We start from the raw sequence: 21,324 nt of genomic DNA on the forward strand, positions 1-21,324 counted from the left end.
ATTCTACTTACCAAAAAACTTTGTCCATTTGTCAAAGGAGAGTCAACGGGAATGCGAGCTCCCGTGGATGTGATTAAAAAAGGTAGCATGTGTTTTGTATTACCTGGTTGTCGAGGGAAGACTACGGCAAACATCAAATGCTTTTGGACTGGCAAAGCAGACTGTATCAGATATTGTCTGCCATGTATGTCACAGACTCAAAGTCTACAGTTGTGATCAAAATTATTCAACCCCCACACAATTTTGGTGTTTTAGCAAGTTGGACATTTATTCCGAATTTTGTTTATAGTCATATCAAATAAAGATGCATTAAATAGACAAATGCAACTTGAATTACAACATTATATTTTGTAACATACCAAACAGTGTCATTTCTCTTAATATCTCATTGACAAAATTATTCAACTCCTTGAAGATCATAACTCTTAAAAACAGAATTAGAATAAGGTCTGTTCAATCAGGTGTTGAAAACGCCTGTAGATGTGATTAGAACCATGACGAGCAACAATTAAACTGATTGGAAAAAGACTGTGACGCTCAGCTTCTTGTAGATGGTCAATGGTGTATTTGCAACATGGTGAAGTCCAGGGAGTGGTCAAAGAAGTCAAGAGAGGAGGTATGTTCTCTTCATAAGAAAGGATATGGATATAAGAAAATAGCAAAGACATTACACATTCCAAGAGACACAGTTGGGAGCATAATTCGCAAGTTTAAAGCTAAAGGCACTGTGGAAACACTACCTGGGCGTGGTAAAAAGAGGAGGCTGTGTGCAACTGCTGTCTGGTATTTGAAGCGTACAGTGGTGTACAACCCACTGGTAACAGCTGAGGAACTACAACAGGACATTGCAGAGGGGGGAACGCAGGTTTCGTCCCAGACAATAAGGCGCGCACTATGAGATGAAGGCCTCCATGCCAGAACTCCCAGGCGCACCCCACTTCTGACTACCAGGCACAAGAAAAAAAGACTCCAGTATGCCAAAAATCATCTGGACAAACACCAAAGGTTTTGGGAAACTGTTCTATGGAGTGATGAGACAAAACTGGAACTCTTTGGGCCTATGAATCAACGTTATGTCTGGAGGAGAAAAAATGAAGCTTACAAAGAGAAGAACACCTTCTGTACTGTTAAGCATGGTGGGGGGGTCAATCATGCTCTGGGGCTGTTTCTCTGCCTCAGGTACCGGGAATCTCCAGCGCGTTCAAGGCATTATGAATTCTATTTCCTACCAGGATATATTAGCTGCAAATGTCATAAAGTCAGTGATAAAGCTGACGCTTGGGAGACGTTGGACCTTCCCACAGGACAACGATCCCAAGCATACCTCCAAATACACATCAGAGTGGTTGCAGAAGAAGGGCTGGAAGACTCTGGAGTGGCCTTCACAGTCGCCAGACCTAAATCCTATAGAAAACCTGTGGTGGGACTTGAAGAAGGCAGTTGCAGCACGCAAGCCCAAGAATATGAATGAACTGGAGGCCTTTGCCCAAGAGGAATGGGCTAAAATCCCTGTAGATCGTTGCAAGAAGCTTGTGTCCGGTTATGTATCACGTTTGAAGGATGTAATTACTGCCAAAGGGTGTTCTACTAAGTACTAAAGATGCATGTAACTAGGGGGTTGAATAATTTTCTCAATGAGATATTAAGAAAAATGTCCTTTTTTGGTATTTTGTAAAATAGTGTTACAATTTAAGTTGCATTTGTCTATTTGACACATCTTTATTTGATATGACTATAAACAAAATACGGAATAAATGTCCAACTTGCTAAAACACCAAAATTGTGTGGGGGTTGAATAATTTTGATCACAACTGTAGGTCCAGTGTATATAAAGTCACCAAAAAGGAAAGGACAATGAAGGTGAAGGCAAAAGAGTAAGGGGTGTCCTGACCAGATATCTACATCCCTAGGTTGATGTAAAATGTTCTTCATCACATTGTTTATATGTCTAATAAAGATTTGATTAATGTATATCTCAGGTGTGTGATTCACTACAATAGGGCCCCACAGCACACTGGATTCCAGTTCATTGAAATACCACAACACTGGATATTGTTCAGATAAGTTACATTTAAAGGCCTACTGAAATTTAGATTTTCTAATTTAAACGGGGATAGCAGGTCCATTCTATGTGTCATACTTGATCATTTCGTGATATTGCCATATTTTTGCTGAAAGGATTTAGAGAAAATCGACGATAAAGTTCACCCATTTTGGTACTTCCTGAAAAAGCCTCGCCTTAACCGGAAGTCGCAGACGATGACGTCACATGTTGATGGCTCCTCATATATTCACATTGTTTTTAATGGGAGTCTCCAACAAAAACAGTTATTAGGACCTAGAAAACGACAATTTCCCCATTAATTTGAGCGAGGATGAAAAATTTGTGTTTGAGGATATTGATAGCGACGGACTAGAAAAAAAAAAAGAGTTAAAAAAAAAAAAACACGACAGCATTGGTACGTATTCCGATGTTTTTAAAGACATTTACTAGGATAATTCTGGGAAATCCCTTATCTTTTTATTGTGTTGCTAGTGTTTTAGTGAGTTTAACAGTACCTGATAGTCAGAAGGGTATGTCCACGGCCGGGTGTTGACGGCAGCTATGGACGGCACAAGCTCAGCTTTTATCCGGTAAGAACTGACTTTTTAACCATAATTTTCTCACCGAAACCTGCTGGCTGACATTTGGTCTGGATCCATGTCTGCTTGACCGCGCTCTGATCCATAGTACATTTTCACCTCCGGGAATTTTAAACAAGGAAACACCGTGTGTTTGTGTGGCTGAAGGCTAAAGCTTCCCAACTCCATCTTTCTACTGTGACTTCTCCAATATTAATTGAACAAATTGCAAAAGATTCAGCAACACAGATGTCCAAAATACTGTGTAATTATGCCGTTGAAGCCGAAGACTTTTAGCTGTGTGTGTGTGTAGCGCTCACACTTCCTAAAACCCTATGACGTCACACTTACACGTCATCATTACACGTTTTCAAGACGAGACTCCCGGGAAATTTAAAAGTGTAATTTAGTAAACTAAAAAAACCGTATTGGCATGTGTTGCAATGTTAATATTTCATCATTGATATATAAACTATCAGACTGCGTGGTGGGTAGTAGTGGGTTTCAGTAGGCCTTTAAGAACTTGCACACAAAGCAAAACTGGAGGTGACTATAACCGGCACATTTTCCGCGTATGCGTACGAGGTCGCGTTGTGCCGGCGGACAGAGGGGGTGTGGGGGCTTAAACAACCATTGTGTGTGCGAATAAGGTTAGGTGTAATTTACCCTGGATAAGCCTTATCCGGCTTAGTGTAAACAGGGCCTAAGTCATAATTTAAAACAGTTATTTACAAATAGTGGGACCCTTTGGGGCAGTTTGGCCGTGTGACCCCCAGCAACATGCTTTTTCAAGGTGAAGGTCAAGGTTGCTTTAATGGTACCCGGAGGTCAAATAGTTGTGGAGACACTGTATCACTATCATCCTGCAGTAGTATGATTTCTTTGGAAAGCTGCAAAAGATGCTCATTGTTGTCATTAAATCTAACTTGGTATTTATTTAAAAAAAGGTTGTTTTCATTTTTGTTTGGTTAGGTTAGTCTTTTTTATATTGTGCTACTGAGTTAATGGTGCTGATCAATTTGAACTTATTCATCCATCCATTTCCTACCGCTTATTACCTTTGAGGTTGCGGGGGGCGCTGGTGCCTATCTCAGCTACAATCGGGCGGAAGGCGGTGTACACCCTGGACAAGTCGCCACCTCATCGCAGGGCCAACACAGACAACATTCACACTCACATTCACACACTAGGGCCAATTTAGGGTTTCCGATCAATCTATCCCCAGGTGCATGTTTTTGGAAGTGGGAGGAAACCGGAGGGAACCCACGCAGTCACAGGGAGGACATGCAAACTCCACGAAGAAAAATCCCGAGCCTGGGATTTAACCCAGGACTACTCAGGGCCTTTGTATTGTGAGGCAGACACACTAACCCCTCTTTCCACCGTGCTGCCCTATATTGTCTATATATTGTGTTTTCTTTAATGTTAACAAGGATACGGTGTTATGCAGAGGTGTACGTAACAATTTTGTAGACAAATTATATTTGTGCATGTGTTTTGTGTAAAGTTGTTTATCTTGTGCTCCTGATGAATCAATTTTAATTTAGTCTGTTCAATTTTATTTTTCAGTACCAAATGGTTCAGGTTTGTCAAAAATGTTTTATAGTTGAAAAACGTTGTTTTAATTTATTTAATTTCAGACAAACTAATGCACTTCAAATATTTTCTGTTAGACTAAAAATGTTTATTATTTGTAAATTAATCTATTCTGTCTTTTTTGCTTTCTTTAATGTTACTGCCAGGCTTTGTTTGATTTGTGAAATGGAGTCACATTACATAATCTTCACTAACAAGCCAATGACTTTGCTGTAATCAATAGATTACAAATAAGTATGATGAAATGCAATAATCGGAATGAAACAAAGTAAAAGTAGTGTTGCATTAAAACTACTAATCAATTGATCCAACACAGTTGGGAAAGTAAATGTAATGTAGCATGTTACTTGCCTAATAGTGTTTTATTTTAATGTTTTATGCAGATGGTCACCTTCTAGAGGAGATAGTACGTTTTGTTTCTTAGAGCAATTGCTGGTCGACATACGTTAATTTTCTTCTGTTTATTGTTATCAAGAGAGGCCAGAATGACAAGCTGGGGTGTAAGTTCAGATAAAGATAACTGAGTTTGTCAGGAAACCACAAAGTTGATAAACATACCCTGTGACTTCTCAGAAAAGCCACAACAATTATATGTGAGGGAAAAACCTCCACTTTAATAGTTGTGTAGTAGTAGTAGTTTGCTAAAACTAGACTGCATTTATGTCTAGCATAGGACTCTTTTATAATAGTGACATGTTTCCCTTCTATATTATACGGACCTTACTACAGGCCACAACTCCAAAACAATTATTTTATTATTAACAATGTAAATATAATTCACTTATTTTAACATTATGTCCTGCTCAATTAAGAAATTTAAAACCACAAAAAAAATTGTTAAATCATTTTAAAGACATCCGTATTTTTTTTTTTGCAGATTCTAGTGATGAAAGATGGATTTTGGAAGTTTAGATGGAAAAGAAGCAGGTAAAGTACCCTGTGCTTGTACTTTAAAGCAGGGGTCCCCAACCTTTCTTTTTGCACCGGTGACCGGTTTCATGTAGGTATTATATTCACGGACCGGCCCTCCACGTGTGGCGGATAAATATAGCAAATAAGTGCACGAAAAATGAATACATAAAACAAAAAATCAGCATAGCGTTAAATGAGTGGGAGCCCCTGGACTTTTTTCCCTTTGGAAAAAAAGCGCTCCATGGACTTTTATTTTTTACTAATTTTTGCAAGTAATAGTATTTTTTTTTTTTTTGCTTTAGTATCTGATTGGTTATAGGTGATACATCACAGTCAAGTACAAGAGCATGGATTTATATAATAACTCTGGAAATACTTGACATTGGCTCCAATGGATTTTTATGGATTTCTATTTGATTCCTCCATCCATCCATTTCCTACCGCTTACTCCCTTTTTTTGGGGTCGTGGGGGGCGCTGGCGCCTATCTCAGCTGGACAAGTCGCCACCTCATCGTAGGGCCTACATAGATAGACAGACAACATTCATACTCACATTCAAACACTTCAGCCAATTTAGTGTTGCCAATCAACCTATCCCCAGGTGCATGTCTTTGGAAGTGGGAGGAAGCTGGAGTACCCGGAGAGAACCCACGCTTTCACGGGGAGAACATGCAAACTCCACACAGAAAGATCCCGAGCCTGGATTTGAACCCACGACTGCAGGAACTTCGTATTGTGAGGCAGACGCACTTACCCCTCTGCCACCGTGAAGCCTATTTGATTCATATGTTGTGCAATATTTCATACATAAATACACTGTTAGTATTTTTTGGTCCAATTGTCCATGCATAAATACACATGTTATCGCTAACTACTTATGTAATAGGACGATGTGCAATAACACCAGCACTTGTGTATTTCCTTCCTTCAGCACTATTATTATATGTACTGTAACAACTTACCACTTCTCCATCCGGCTTATGGTCACGTTGTTCCTGATCCAACCTGATCTTAGGTCATCAACTTGCAGATGGAAGCTAGCTTTTGGCTACAATTCGTCACCTTTACATTTAATATGTTTATTAATGTGCATTGTCCTATGTAACAAATGTGTAACAAATATAGCAAATGGCATCTTTCTGTCAGGAGTTTTACAATACATCTATGAACAAGGATGTTGGTGTGTCTGGTGGGACACACCATTGACCATCTACAAGAAGCTGAGCGTCACAGTCTTGTTCAATCAGTTTAATTGTTGCTCGTTATGGTTCTAATCACATCTACAGGTGTTTTCAACACCTGATTGAACAGACCTTATTCAAATTCTGTTCTTAAGAGTTATGATCTTCAAGGAGTTGAATAATTTTGTCAATGAGATATTAAGAGAAATGACACTGTTTGGTATGTTACAAAATATAATGCTGTAATTCAAGTTGCATATGTCTATTTATTGCATCTTTATTTGATATGACTATAAACAATATTCAAAATAAATGTCCAACTTGCTAAAACACCAAAATTGTGTGGGGGTTGAATAATTTTGATCACAACTGATTAACTATACTGGCTCACCTGCACTGGCTTCCTGTGCACTTAAGATGTGACCCTAAAGGCTTACTGAAACCCACTACTACCGACCACGCAGTCTGATAGTTTATATATCAATGATGAAATATTAACATTGCAACACATGCCAATACGGCCGGTTTAGTATACTAAATTGCAATTTTAAATTTCGCGTGGAAGTATCATGTTTAAACGTTGCGGTAAGATGACGTGTGCGCGTGACGTCACGCATTGTAGAGGACATTTTGGTCCAGCACCATTCACAGCTCTAAGTCGTCTCTTTTCATTGCATAATTCCACAGGATTATGGACATCTGTGTTGCTGAATCTTTTGCAATTTGTTCAATTAATAATGGAAACATCTTAGAAGAAAGATGTAGGTGGGAAGCGGTGTATTGCGGCCGCCTATAGCAACACAAACACAGCCGGCGTTTCCTTGTTTACATTCTCTAAAGATGACGGTGAAGCTTTACTATGGAACAGAGCGGTCAAGCGAACATGGTTCCCTACCACATGTCAACCGGCAGGTTTCGGTGGGAAAATGATGGTAATAAGTCGGCTGTTACCGTAGACATGAGCGGAGAGCTTGCATCGTTCCTCCTGCGCCTGTCAAAGAGGCAGCTGCGGACAATCTTGCCTCCTCCCACTGGCCGCCACTGACCGTCGGATGCTTCCACCGCGGAGGAGGGAAAAAAAAAAAGAAAATCTCAGTCCAGCCCCACTGGCTGCCTTCACCTCGTTGATAAACGTGGCTTCCCTCGGAAACACTGGCGGTCACCACACCCGTGGCCACACTACCTCCGACTTTCAGGTTGTACAGGTACGACCATATAATCTCATTAAAACACTAGTAACACAATAAGCAGATAAAGGATTTTCCAGAATTATCCTAGTAAATTTGTCTAATAACATCTGAATTGCTCTGACGTCTAGTTTTTTCTTTTTTTTCTAGTCCTTCACTCTCACTTTCCTCATCCACAAATCTTTCATCCTCGCTCAAATTAATGGGGAAATCGTCGCTTTCTCGGTCCAAATCGCTCTAGCTGCTGGTGGCAATGACTGTAAACAATGTGCGGATGTGAGGAGCTCCACAACCTGTGACGTCACGCGCACGGTACAGGCAAGGCTTTTATATTAGCGACCAAAAGTTGCGAACTTTATAGTCTATGTTGGCTACTAAATCCTTTCAGCAAAAATATGGCAATATCGCAAAATAATCAAGTATGACACAGAATGGACCTGCTATCCCCGTTTAAATAAGAATCTTATTTCAGTAGGCCTTTAAGGTTTTACTACTTACGTATAAAATACTACACAGTCTAGCGCCATCCTATCTTGCTGATTGTATTGTACCATATGTCCCGGCAAGAAATCTGTGTTCAAAGAACTTCGGCTTACCAATGATTCTCAGAGCCTGCGGGCTATAGAGCGTTTTCTATTCGGACTCCATTGTCTTAAATCAGCTGCAAAGAGACAGTGAAGGTCTTAGTCCTTTTAAGATGTCACTCACATGTCATTTGCACTTCCTCCATTAGTGGGAACCTTCTTTGATCCATTCCTCTTTTTTTGGCGGACAGCCTCCAAACCGCTTCCGACACTGAATTAGTTCCCTGCCTTTGCTCCTTTCTGTTTGTTCTGGCTGGCAGCCGTGCAGTTTGGCTCTACGCCAGCTGACCCGTGACCACTGAATGCAGCACCAGGAGGAGGTTGGTGCAGTCTGGACCGTGTTTGCGTTCTCTTTGTGTGCTCCTCTCTGGGCCTGTTCTTCACTTTGGCCGCCACGCGTTCCACATGGAATCTTTCAACATTTACTCGGGAAACATCTATCAGAAGTCCTTTCTTTTTTTAAGGGAATTAGTGTTTGTCCATGTCGTTTCTTCTCCCAACACATTAGCTTTAGCTCAGGAGTTAAGATCAGGGACAGACTTTGGCACCCAGCGGTACTTCGGGATATGTGTGTGTGTGTGTGTATATATATTTATATATATATACATACATACATAAGGGGTGTGGGAAAAAATCTATTCGAATATGAATCGAATCGTTTATGTTGTACGATTCAGAGTCGATTCTAATTAAAAAAAAAAAAAAATTAAAGAAATGTAAAACAAATTTACATTATTGCAATCAGTTGATAAAACATTGTCCTTTACAATTATAAAAGGTTTTTACAAACATCTACTACTCTGCTTGCATGTCAGCAGACTGGGGTGGATCCTGCTAAAATCCTATGTATTGAATTAATACAGAATCCTTTTAAATCGGGAAAAAAAATCGTTTTTGAATTGAGAATCGAATCGAAAAATATTTAAATATCTATATTATCGAATCGTGACCCCAATAATCGATATTGAATCGAATCGTGGGACACCAAAGATTCACAGCCCGAATATATATATATATATATATATATATATATATATATATATATATATATATATATATATATACACACACACCATATTTTCCGCACTATAAGGCGCACCTAAAAACCTCCCATTTTTTCAAAAGCTGACAGTGCGCCTTATATACGGACCAATATTAAGCCACAACAGGTCTCGCAACTACGGTAAGAAGAAGCGCACGGTGCATGCTGGGATATATGACTGCGCGAGGCGTGCCGTTTCATTTCCATTTGTGTGTTTATGGAAAGACCCCACAATGGCTCCTATAAAGAGACATGCTTACGGCGCAGAGTTTAAACTCGAGGCGATCAGTCACGCAGTAGAACACGGGAATAGAGCAGCAGCGAGAGAATTTAACATTAACGAATCAATGGTGCGGAAGTGGAGGAAGCAACAAGATGACCTGGGCCAAGTAAAGAGGACTAAACAAAGTTTCTGAGAGAACAAAGCGAGATGGCTTCAGTTGGAGGACAAATTCCGACAGTGGGCTCTCGAACAGAGAGCAGCAAGTAGAAGAGTCAGTTCAATCACTATTCGAATAAAGGCAACAGAGCTAGCAAGCTAAATTAAAATTGTTATACATGTTATACCTTGCGGTTGTTAAAAGATAAACAAACTAACACATCACTGACTTTACCTCGGGGAAAATAAAACAGTTTATTAATTTTAGGGAGTGAACAGAGTTGTCAGAACGCTGGTTTGTAATCTATTAATAAAGTTTGACTGACCTGACTGTTTGGTTGACATTCCCTTTAGCACAGCGCCATCTAATGGATGCATAACATAACCCCAGCCTCTACTGCAGCGTCTATTCTATGCGCCTTATAATGCGGTGCGCCTTATATATGAACAAAGTTTTAAAATAGGTCATTTATTGAAGGTGCGCTTTATAATCCGGTGCGCCTTATAATGGCGAAAATACGGTATATATATATATATATATATATATATATATATATATATATATATATATATATATATTTAGGGGTGTAAGGGTATGTGTATTTGTATTGAACCATTTCGGTTCGGCAATCGGGTGTACCGAACGAGTTTGTGAACAAAGGTCTTCACAAGCTGCTCTGCTTTCTGCCTCCGTGTCAGCACCAAGCATTGTCCCACCCACAAAACCATCTGATTGATTACATACAAAGCCAATCAGCGGTGCGAATTCAGAGCGATGTAACACCCAATGAGCAGTGCGTATTCAGAGCGCAAGGAGTCAGTGCTCCGGCGTCGAGATGAACAGATATGTGTTTAGCAGGGGAGCAGCGGACAGCATACTCTCCCCAAATTATAAAAAACACCTCCCAGTCACAACTATTACTAACATCACTATGAGCCCACTGACCTTCTAGAAACTTAAACTGCAGCTCAGCTCGCTCACAGTTATGGCTTGAGGTGAAGGCTAATTAGCTTTTAATGTAACATCAGCTCATTTTGCTGTGTGTGTGTGTTAGGGGCAGCAAAGCCCTGTCTGTCTATTTTACATAAATGATAAATGGGTTGTACTTGTATAGCACTTTTCTACCTTCAAGGTACTCAAAAGCGCTTTGACACTACTTCCACATTTACCCATTCACACACACATTCACACACTGATGGAGGAGCTGCCATGCAAGGCGCTAACCAGCACCCATCAGGAGCAAGGGTGAAGTGTCTTGCTCAGGACACAACGGACGTGACGAGGTTGGTACTAGGTGGGGATTAAACCAGGGACCCTTGGATTGCGCACGGCCACTCTTCCACTGCGCCACCCCGTCCCCACATGAACTAACATGAAGTCCATGAAGTCTCTCCTATTGCTATTGTACTATTTTTTCAGCTATAGTTTAAGTAATCATTAGTAATGTAGCAGCCTAGTGTAATGTACCTGAGTGGTAAAAATATTAAAATCTAATAAATTTGTCGCTTAAAACAAATAAAAACTGTCAATATAAATATTAAGAACCCAATGTAGTGAGAGCAGGTGTCCAAATTAAGGAAGATGATTAACTGGTTCACAATTTATTAAAATACAATTAAAAACACCAGTCACGTTGTTGACACTAAAATACCAAATGAATAATGTAATGGGCGAAGTTACAGTCACAACAGGCGTTTGGGTACGTATACCGGTTCCGCCCACTTCCACAGCGTCCACCTGCAAGCAAAATAAAAGGGAGGCAGGCCACGGGGATAAAATCAACTAAAACCACGGAGGTGCTACCTGGGCTGACGTCACACTTACACACAAGGCAGGGTTTCCCCTGCCTTTGCTTTAGTTCCGCGTCAACGTCTTGGGTACGCCCACTCTCCTCGCCAGTCTCCGGTCACTAGCGGGACCCACGTGGCCGTACCCGTCCCGCTCCGCCTCCTGGTTGCTCCGGAGGTCACCGCAGGTCTCTGGGTCCAAATAGCCCCCCTGTCCACGGAACCACACAGCCAGCGTACGACGCACGAGCCCACAAGCCCACAGCCAAAGGCAGTTGGGTGTCTCCACAGATCCACAACAGTACGGCACTTACTTGGGCGCAGAGTTTCCTCTGCCCCTGCCTGTTGTGGACGTCTTGGGGTTCGTTCCGGTAGCCTGCGGGGTCTACTGCGTGGTCCTGGGGTTCCTTCCCAGCCTGCGTGCGTCTACCCGGTCGCTCTCTTCCCCGTTCCGGCCAGAACCTGCCGTCCCCTCTTCTGGCAAAGCCTGCCGTTTTTCCTCTGTCGACCCTGCTCCAACCTCTTTCTTCCCCTTCCTGTCTCCTTTTAAATGTGATTTTTTTCCCCCACACCTATATATATATATATATATATATATATATATATATATATATATATATATATATACATATGTATATATATATATATGTATATATATATATATGTATATATATATATATGACGGAATAAATAAAGTACTATCTATCTATCTATCTATCTATATATATATATATATATATATATATATATATATATATATATATATATGTGTGTATGTATATATATATATACTAGGGGTGTAAAGGTACTTGTATTTGTATTGAACCGTTTCGGTAGGGGGGTTTCGGTTCGGTTCGGAGGTGTATCGAACGAGTTTGTAAGCTAAAGTCTTAACAAGCTGCATGGCAGCTCCCTCCATCAGTGTGTGGATCTGTGTGTGAATGGGTAAATGTGTAAGTAGTGTCGAAGCGCTTTGAGTACCTTGAAGGTAGAAAAGCGCTATACAAGTACAACCCATTTATCATTTAACAAACTGGATCCTGTTTAAATGTAAGTAGGTTGGACAACATTATTGAATACCATTAGAGTCAAGAGTAGGAATACTAATTCAGTGTTAATATTTGAGTGGGCTTAGGGGTCCTCTGTTGTAGAAAAATTGGGCCCATAGGCCAGACACATTTTGTAGAACACTTGATTAAAATCATAAAAGAAGCCAAAAGCATTGAAGTTGTCACGTTGTGTAACTGTTAAATAAAAAGAGAATACAAAGATTTGCAAATCCTGTTGAACTTATGTTCAATTGAATAGACTGCAAAGACAAAATATGTCATGTTCACACTGGAAACATTTATTTTTTTGCAAACTGTAGCTCATTTGGAATTTGATGCCTGCAACTTGTTTCAAAAAAGCTGGCACAAGTGACCAAAAAAATAGTGAGAAAGTTGAGGAATGGTCATCAAAGACTTATTTGGAACATCCCACAAGTGAACAGGCTAATTGGGAACATGTGGGTGCCATGATTGGGTATGAAAGCACCTTCCATGAAATGCTCAGGCATTCACAAACAAGGACGGGAGGAGGGTCACCACTTTTCTTAACCAGCTATTGCAAGGGATTTAGCGATTTCACCATCTGCGCTCCGTAATATCATCAAAAGGTTCAGAAAATCTGGAGTAATCACTGCACGTAAGCCATGATATTACGGCCCTTAGATCCCTCAGGTGGTACTGCAACAAAAAGTGACATCAAAGTGTAAATGATATCACCACATGGGCTCAGGAACACTTCAGAAAACCACTGTCAGTAACTACAGTTGGTCGCTACCTGGGGTAGACTTTTTGGAAGCGAGGCTTCCAGTTTGCGCCTACGGCCCCTCCGACCACCACCTATCATTTATTCATCATTCATTCACCAGTGTGAGCGGCACCGGGTGCAAGGGTGAAGTGTCCTGCCCAGACACAACGGCAGCGATTTGGATGTCAAGAGGTGGGGAGCGAACCTGCAACCCTCAGGTTTCCGGCATGGCCTCTCTACCCACTATGCCATACCACCCCAATCTAAGATAGACTGATGCAAAGTGGAAAAGTGTTCTGTGGTCTGATGTGTCCACATTTCAAATTGTTTTTGGAAACTGAACCAAAGAGGAAAAGAGGAAGAGAACCATGCGGATTGTTCTAGGCGCAGAGTTGAAAAGCCAGCATCTGTGATGCTATGGGGGTGTATTAGTGCCCAAGGCATGGGTAAATTACACATCTGTGAAGGCACCATTAATGCTGAAAGGTACATACACGTTTTGGAGCAACAAATGTTGCCGTCCAAGTAAAGTTATCATGGACGCCCCTGCTTATTTCAGCAAGACAATGCCAAGGCACGTGTTACAACAGCGGTGGCTTCGTAGTACAAGAGTGCAGGTACTACACTGGCCTGCCTGTAGTCCAGACATTGAAAATGTGTGGTGCAATATGAAGGCTAAAATAGCAAAAGGGAGACTGTTGAACAGCTTAAGCTGTACATCAAGCAAGAATGGCAAATAATTCCACTTAAAAAATGTCTCCTCAGTTCCCAAAACTTTACTTAATGATGTTAAAAGGAAAGGCCATATAACACAGTGGTAAAAATGCCTTTTTTGCAATCTGTTGCTGACATTAAATTCTAGGTTCATGATTATTTGCCCAAAAATTAAAGTTTCTCAGTGTGAACATCAAATATCATGTCTTTGTAGTCTATTCAATTGAATATAAGTTGAAAAGGATTTGCAAATCATTGCATTCTCTTTTTATTTACCATTTACACAACGTGCAACTTCACTGCTTTTGGTCTGAACACACCTTCATTTTGTTACACTTTCTCCTGACAGCCACTCCCAAGCAAAAGAGACCACAAACACTTGTCAAAATATACAATTTATTCCAAGAGTCACTCTGTATCAGGAGATGATCCTTTTATGGCAGCTTGAAATGTGACTTTATTGACAAAGTGGACATTGGACATGACCAGACAAGCCTACTTTCATTAAAACAAAACAACATTAAACATGAATAATGAAGACATGAAACGCCTGGGATTAGCAACATGACGGGTACAGTGGGCCCAGGTTAAGTCTTTCCCTCATTCTTGTGAGAATCCTCCGTGTGACTGAAGCATTAGGAGCTTGGTTAATGTACCCAGGACTAGAACCCAGAACAAGGCAAAAACCAAGCTAGACCCAGTCCTATATTACTCAGTCTGGTTCCGTTTATGTTTATGACCTCACAAGTAACAGACGCGGTTAATGGGAACAGATCAAACATATTCACAAACATGTCCTTACAAATAGTTGACACTGTTTAAAAGGGTTCGAGGGATTTTAGGAGGTAAAAACCAAGCCGGACCCAGTCCTATGTCACTCAGTCTGGTTCTGTTTATTTTCATGACCTCACAAGTAACAGACGCAGTTAATGGGAACAGATCAAACGTATTCACAAATGTGTCCTTACAAATAGTTGACACTGTACAAAAGGGTTCAAGGGATTTTAGGAGGTTGAATTATGGGTTAACAACAAGATCAAGAAGACTTCAAACCTAATATACAGTATTTTTTTTTTTTTTTTAATGGAAGACTCTTTGGCACTGGCGAGGAGATGAGGTAACATACCGTTGAATGTTCTAGCCAATGTGCTTACGAAGTGTCTCTCATTAGCATAACCATGATGTGCCCCCGAGCACTTCCTGTCAACATGAGATCTTTCATCCTGCATCGCGGTCACGTGACACTGACAATAAATATTCTAGGAACCAGTAAGCTGTTTAATCACGTCATAAATAAATACAGTCAACGGGTCGTCTTAAAGGATCTGAGGGTGGATGATGCATGAATAAATCATTTGAGGGTGGACAAACAGTATAAAAATGAGTACACTTCTGCAAGGTGATGACAATGTTCTTCCATTTTCAGATAAAGGGAACCTTCATTGCTTATTTGAAAATACGTACATCTTTGAACAGAATTCTACTCAGTACCTGGAAAATTAATTTTGGGTATTTCTGAAAAAAAATAAATAAAGGAATTTTAATCCATCGGCTCAGCTAAATTTCTTCTGGAGAATTTGGTCCATTTTTCTTAAGGCTGCGTTCACACCTGTGGTTCAGTGCTGTGGTACCCTCTAACGACTAAGGGTTTTCATAGTCCAATCTCAGTTGTTAGATTTTGCCCATTGAATCTTTGGAAAGTTTTTTTATTTTTTTATTAAGAGACATAATCGGGTGACGATACGTAATAGTGCATACTGACTGGAATATTTCGAAAGTAAGGGTACAGTATTTCAATAAAGGGAACAAAACAAAGCAACTTATTCCACCTCAAAAAATGACACTAGCGCACAGCATGGAGAGGACATCAAACTTGACTAAATAGAGGAAGTAAAAGTCATAACTTATGTGAAGCTGCCAAAGGACGGTTACCCTTTTCAAGAGGAGAGCTACACCTCCCGTGCAAGGTGGTTGACAAATACATTGGATATAATAAGAGATACTCCTTTTTCAGTCAATCAATCAATCAATCAATGTTTATTTATATAGCCCTAAATCACAAATGTCTCAAAGGATTGACAAACCACTACGACTACCACATCCTCGGAAGAACCCACATAAGGGCAAGGAAAACTCACACCCAGTGGGACGTCGGTGACAATGATGACTATGAGAACCTTGGAGAGGACCACAAAATATATATATTTATAGACTTTACAACAGTGGTTCTTAACCTGGTTGGAGGTACCGAACCCCACCAGTTTCATACGCGCATTCCCCGAATCCTCCTTTGGTGAAAAATAAAATGTTGTTGTTTTTCAAATTCAAGACCAAGTTATATGTTTTTGGTAACACTTTAATATGGGGAACATATTGTAAGTAATAAAGACTTAATTTAGAGTTATTTGGTTAGGGTTAGGGTCAGGGTTAGGGTTATAATAACGCCATGCCGAATAAGGCATTAATAAGTACTTAATAATGATTAGTTAAGAGCCAATATGTTCCTAAATTGCATGTTAATAAGCAACTAATTAATGGTGAATATGTTCCCCATACTAAAGTGTTACCATGTTTTTTTAACTGGTGTACAAATTGAACCGAGCATGACAATCACCTTGTTCAAACAACAAAAGCAACACAGTGCATAAACTCACAACAAATGACACACCTGCAAATCAGTCAGCTGTTGCCGTATCCTTAATATGTCGTTACGGAGAAGTTTGTATTTATACTATGAGTTAATTGGGTGTGTTTGACCCCCACCGAACCCCTGAGGCCGACTCACCGAACCCCCCCAGGGATCTTTCAAACCCAGGTTAAGATAGCTTGCAAGCTTGTGAGCGCTAGCTTTGTGAGACTCTTATTTTGTTAGCGCAGGCAGAATGAAGCAGAGCTTTTATTGTGAAGACAGGAACTTTGCAGTCGTTTTTAGACTTTTGACGGCAGGTACAGCGCGAGAGTGTTGAAATAAAAAAAAGTGTTTCCCGCTTGACACCCTCCGCCATCGACTGACACGCCCTCTGGCATCCACTGACACACCCTCCGGCATCCACTGACACACCCTCCATCGACTGACACTCCCTCCACCATCGACTGCTAGCTCGCCATCAACTGACACACCCTCCGCCATCGAATGACGCACCCTCCACCATCGACTGTTAGCTCGCCATCGACTGACACACCCTCCACCATCGACTGCTACCTCACCATCGACTGACACACCCTCCAACATCGACTGACACACCTTCCACCATCGACTGCAAGCTCACCATCGACTGACACACTCTCAACCATCAACTGACACACCCTCCATCATGGACTGCCAGCTTTCCATCGACTAACACACTTTCTACAATTAACTGACAAACCCTCCGCCATCGACTGACACACTCTCCACCATCGACTACTAGCTCACCATTGACTGACACACCCTCCACCATCGACTGCTAGCTAAGCATCGACTGACACACCCTCCACCATCGACTGCTAGCTAAGCATCGACTGACACACCCTCCAACATCGACTGACACACCCTCCACAATCCACTGCTAGCTCGCCATCGACTGACACACCCTCCACCATCGACTGACACACCCTCCACCATCGACTGCTAGCTCGCCATCCATTGACACACCCTTCACCATCGACTGCTAGCTCGCCATCCACTGACACACCCTCCACCATCGACTGACACACCCTCCACCATCGACTGCTAGCTCGACATCGACTGACACACCCTCCACCATCGATTGCTAGGTTGCCATCGACTGACACACCCTCCACCATCGACTGACACACCCTCCACCATCGACTGCTAGCTCGACATCGACTGACACACCCTCCACCATCGATTGCTAGGTTGCCATCGACTGACACACCCTCCAACATCGACTGACAAACCCTCCACCATCGACTGCTAGCTTGCCATCGACTGACACACCCTCCACCATCTGCTGACACACCCTCCGCCATCGACCGGTAACTCACCATCGACTGACACACCCTCCACCATCGACTGCTAGCTCGCCATCCATTGACACACCCTTCACCATCGACTGCTAGCTCGCCATCCACTGACACACCCTCCACCATCGACTGCTAGCTCGCCATCCATTGACACACCCTTCACCATCGACTGCTAGCTCGCCATCCACTGACACACCCTCCACCATCGACTGCTAGCTCGCCATCCATTGACACACCCTTCACCATCGACTGCTAGCTCGCCATCCACTGACACACCCTCCACCATCGATTGCTAGCTTGCCATCAACTGACACACCCTCCACCATCGATTGCTAGCTTGCCATCAACTGACACACCCTCCGCCATCGACTGACACACCCTCCACCATCGACTGCTAGCTCGCCATCCACTGACACACCCTCCGCCATCCACTGACACACCCTCCACCATCCACTGACACACCCTCCGCCATCCACTGCTAGCTCGCCATGGACGTAATGGTGACCGCTGACTAAAAGCCTTGTCCAGCTCTTTACTGACATATACTCGGTCATCAGCCTTGCATCGTCCCTGAAGACAACCTATTGGTCAATGGGTAGTTGAGACGATCATGTCCACACGCAGAGAAAAGGTGTGAACGCAGCCTTAGTGAGTGAGTGACAGTTTAGCGACACATTCATTCCTTCACCTTCTCTCCTGTGCAAACACTTGCTGTTCTCTCCTCTCACCTGACGAGGGCGCTACGACACACAGCAGCAGGTCCGTGACTTGGGCTGCTCCTCTTCCAGCGGCTGCTTCAGTCTGAGGAGGGGCGGGTCGCCGCTGGCCGGCGTGTAGAAAACGGCGCTTCCGTTGGACGACACCAGAGGCATGCGGGGGTCATCCCAGTGGGCTTTGGCGTCGCTGAAGGAGTCCGTGGACCCGTTGTAAAGGTGGCCGTTCAACAACGGGTGGCTCAAAATTTTGGCCGCCGCCCTCTGTTTCTTCAGCTCGGACAGAGTCTGAGGTTTCTCGCCGGGCCCCTTTTCGCCTTGGAGCGTGGTAGAGGGCTGTGGCCCCGTGCACGACCATGTGGCCACGACGCCGTTAGGTTTGGTGCCGCCTTCTTTGAGGATGGCGGGCAGCTGGGGCTGCTTGAGGACTTCTACAACTTCTACAGGCATCACCTGGACATTGAGAAGAGTCACACAACATTTTAGTCGTTCAACTTACAGTCGTGGTCAAAAGTGTACTTACACTTGTAAAGAACATCGTGTCATGGCTATCTTGAGTTTCCAATCTTTTCTACAACTCTTTTTTTTGTGATGGAGTGATTGGAGCACATACTTGGTCACAAAAACATTCATGAAGTTTGCTTCTTTTATGAATTTATTATGGGTCTACTGAAAATGTGACCAAATTTGCCGGGTCAAACGTGTACATACAGCAGTGTTAATATTTGCTTACATGTCCCTTGGCAAGTTTCACTGCAATAAGGCACTTTTAGTAGCCATCCACAAGCTTCTGCTTGAATTTTTGACCAGAAAATTGGTGCAGTTCAGCTTAATGTGTTGCTTTTCTGACATGGACTTGTTTTTTCAGCATTGTCCACACGTTTGAGACAGAATTTTGGGAAGGTCATTCTAAAACCTTCATTCTAGCCTGATTTAGCCATTCCTTTACCACTTTTGACGTGTGTTTGGGGTCATTGTCCTGCTGGAACACCAACCTCCAGGTTGATGTTTTTAGCTTGTCCTGAAGAATTTGGAGTTAAACCTCCTTTTTCATTGTCCCATTTACTCTATTTAAACTACCAGTTCCATTGGCAGCAAAACAGCCCCGCAGCATAATACTACCACCACCATTTTTGACGGTAGGAATGGTGATCCTGGGATTAAAGGCTTCTTTTTCCTCCAAACATATAGCTGGGTATTGTGGCCAAACAACTCATTGTTTGTTTCATTTGACATCACATAGACAAAGATAAGACCTTCTGGAGGAAAGTTCTGTGGTCAGATGAAACAAAAATGGAGCTGTTTGGCCACAATACCCAGCAATATGTTTGGATGAGAAAAGGTGAGGCCCTTAATCCCAGGAACACCACACATACTGTCAAGCATGGTGGTGGTAGTATTATGTTCTGGGACTGTTTTGCTGCCGATGGAACTGGTGCTTTAAATGGGACATTGAAAAAGGAGGATTACCTCCAAATTCTTCAGGACAAGCTAAAATCATCAGTCCAGAGGTTGGGTCTTGAGCGCAGTTGGGTGTTCCAGCAGGACAATGACCCCAAACACATGTAAAAAGTGGTAAAGGAATGGCTAAATAAGGCTGGGAAGAAGGTTTTAGAATGGCCTTCCCAAAGTCCTGACTTAAACGTGTGGACAATGCTGAAGAAACAAGTCCATAACGGAAAACAACACATTTAGCTGAACTGCACCAATTTTGTCAAGAGGAGTGGTCAACAATTCAACCAGAAGCTTGTGGATGGCTACCAAAATACCAAATATCAACAATGCTGTATGTATTCTTTTGACCCAGCAGATGTGCTCACATTTTCAGTAGACCCATAATAAATTCATAAAAGAAGCAAACATCATAAATGTTTTTTGTGACCAAGTATGTGCTCCAATCACTCTATCACAAAAAAATAAAAGTTGTAGAAATGATTGGAAACTCAAGACAGCCATGACATGATGTTCTTTACAAGTGTATGTAAACTTTTGATTGCGGCTGTATGTTCTTCTTTTTAATATATTTGAAGTGGAAAAACATGGCAGGTGGCCAGCAATGCAGCTAGTTGGAGTACATGATTAAATCCCTCTAAAACCAACAATACTACATATTCATTTCCTGACCTGAATATTAACCAAATAATAACAATATTGCTATTATAAGAGCTGACGCAGGCAATTTATTTTTAGCGGCGCCATGATCACTGAGAGCTGGCTAACGTACTGAGCCAGTGAGCTGCTGCATGGCCTCTGAGCTGGTGAAAGTAATGATGTCATAAAACATAATAGATAGATAGATAGATAGATAGATAGATAGATAGTACTTTATTTATTCCTTCAGGAGAGTTCCTTTAGGAAAATTAAAACATGCCTTTCCCCTGGATAGTACAAGGTTATGGTCATAAACTGAGAAGTTGCGTCAACACTGACATCCAACTTAGACCTGCAGATGGCGAGAACAAAAAAAGCTATATATTTTTTTTAAGTCGCCGGTTGGATTATGATTAATTCCTCAAGTAAATGGGAAGATATAATTATCCCATCAGTCAGCACAAATTGTGCAGTAGGTGTTATTATGTTCATCCCTCTATCCATCCATTTTTTACCGCTTATTCCCTTTGGGATTGCAGGGGGCGCTGGTGCCTATCTCAGCTACAATCGGGCGGAAGGCGGGATACATCCTGGACAAGTCGCCACCTCATCGCAGGGCGTTATTATGTTCATAGTTTGTATATCTTGTTTAGTACTTAGCAAGACTGCTATATGAAGGTCCAAAATCCACGTGCAAGACAGCATGTGCAAAAAAAAGTGCAAAAGCGTGTATTACGGGTGGACGTGTTGCATGT

The 21,324-nt window shown here is 42.0% G+C and overlaps 1 protein-coding gene across 2 annotated transcripts in view; it reads right to left on the minus strand.

Moving 5' to 3' along the window:
• Nucleotides 1–14,178: 14,178 nt before the first annotated feature.
• Nucleotides 14,179–21,324, minus strand: part of ppp1r16b (protein phosphatase 1, regulatory subunit 16B) — a 235,104-nt gene continuing 227,958 nt past the window's right edge. For both annotated transcript variants that reach the window (XM_061886905.1, XM_061886910.1), the window contains exon 11: nt 14,179–18,931. In XM_061886905.1, coding sequence (XP_061742889.1) covers nt 18,506–18,931 — 426 coding nt within the window. In that variant the 3' untranslated portion in view covers nt 14,179–18,505. The remainder of the gene's footprint in view (nt 18,932–21,324) is intronic.

Source organism: Nerophis ophidion, linkage group LG02 (assembly GCF_033978795.1).
Source record: "Nerophis ophidion isolate RoL-2023_Sa linkage group LG02, RoL_Noph_v1.0, whole genome shotgun sequence".
Classification (NCBI taxonomy): domain Eukaryota; kingdom Metazoa; phylum Chordata; class Actinopteri; order Syngnathiformes; family Syngnathidae; genus Nerophis; species Nerophis ophidion.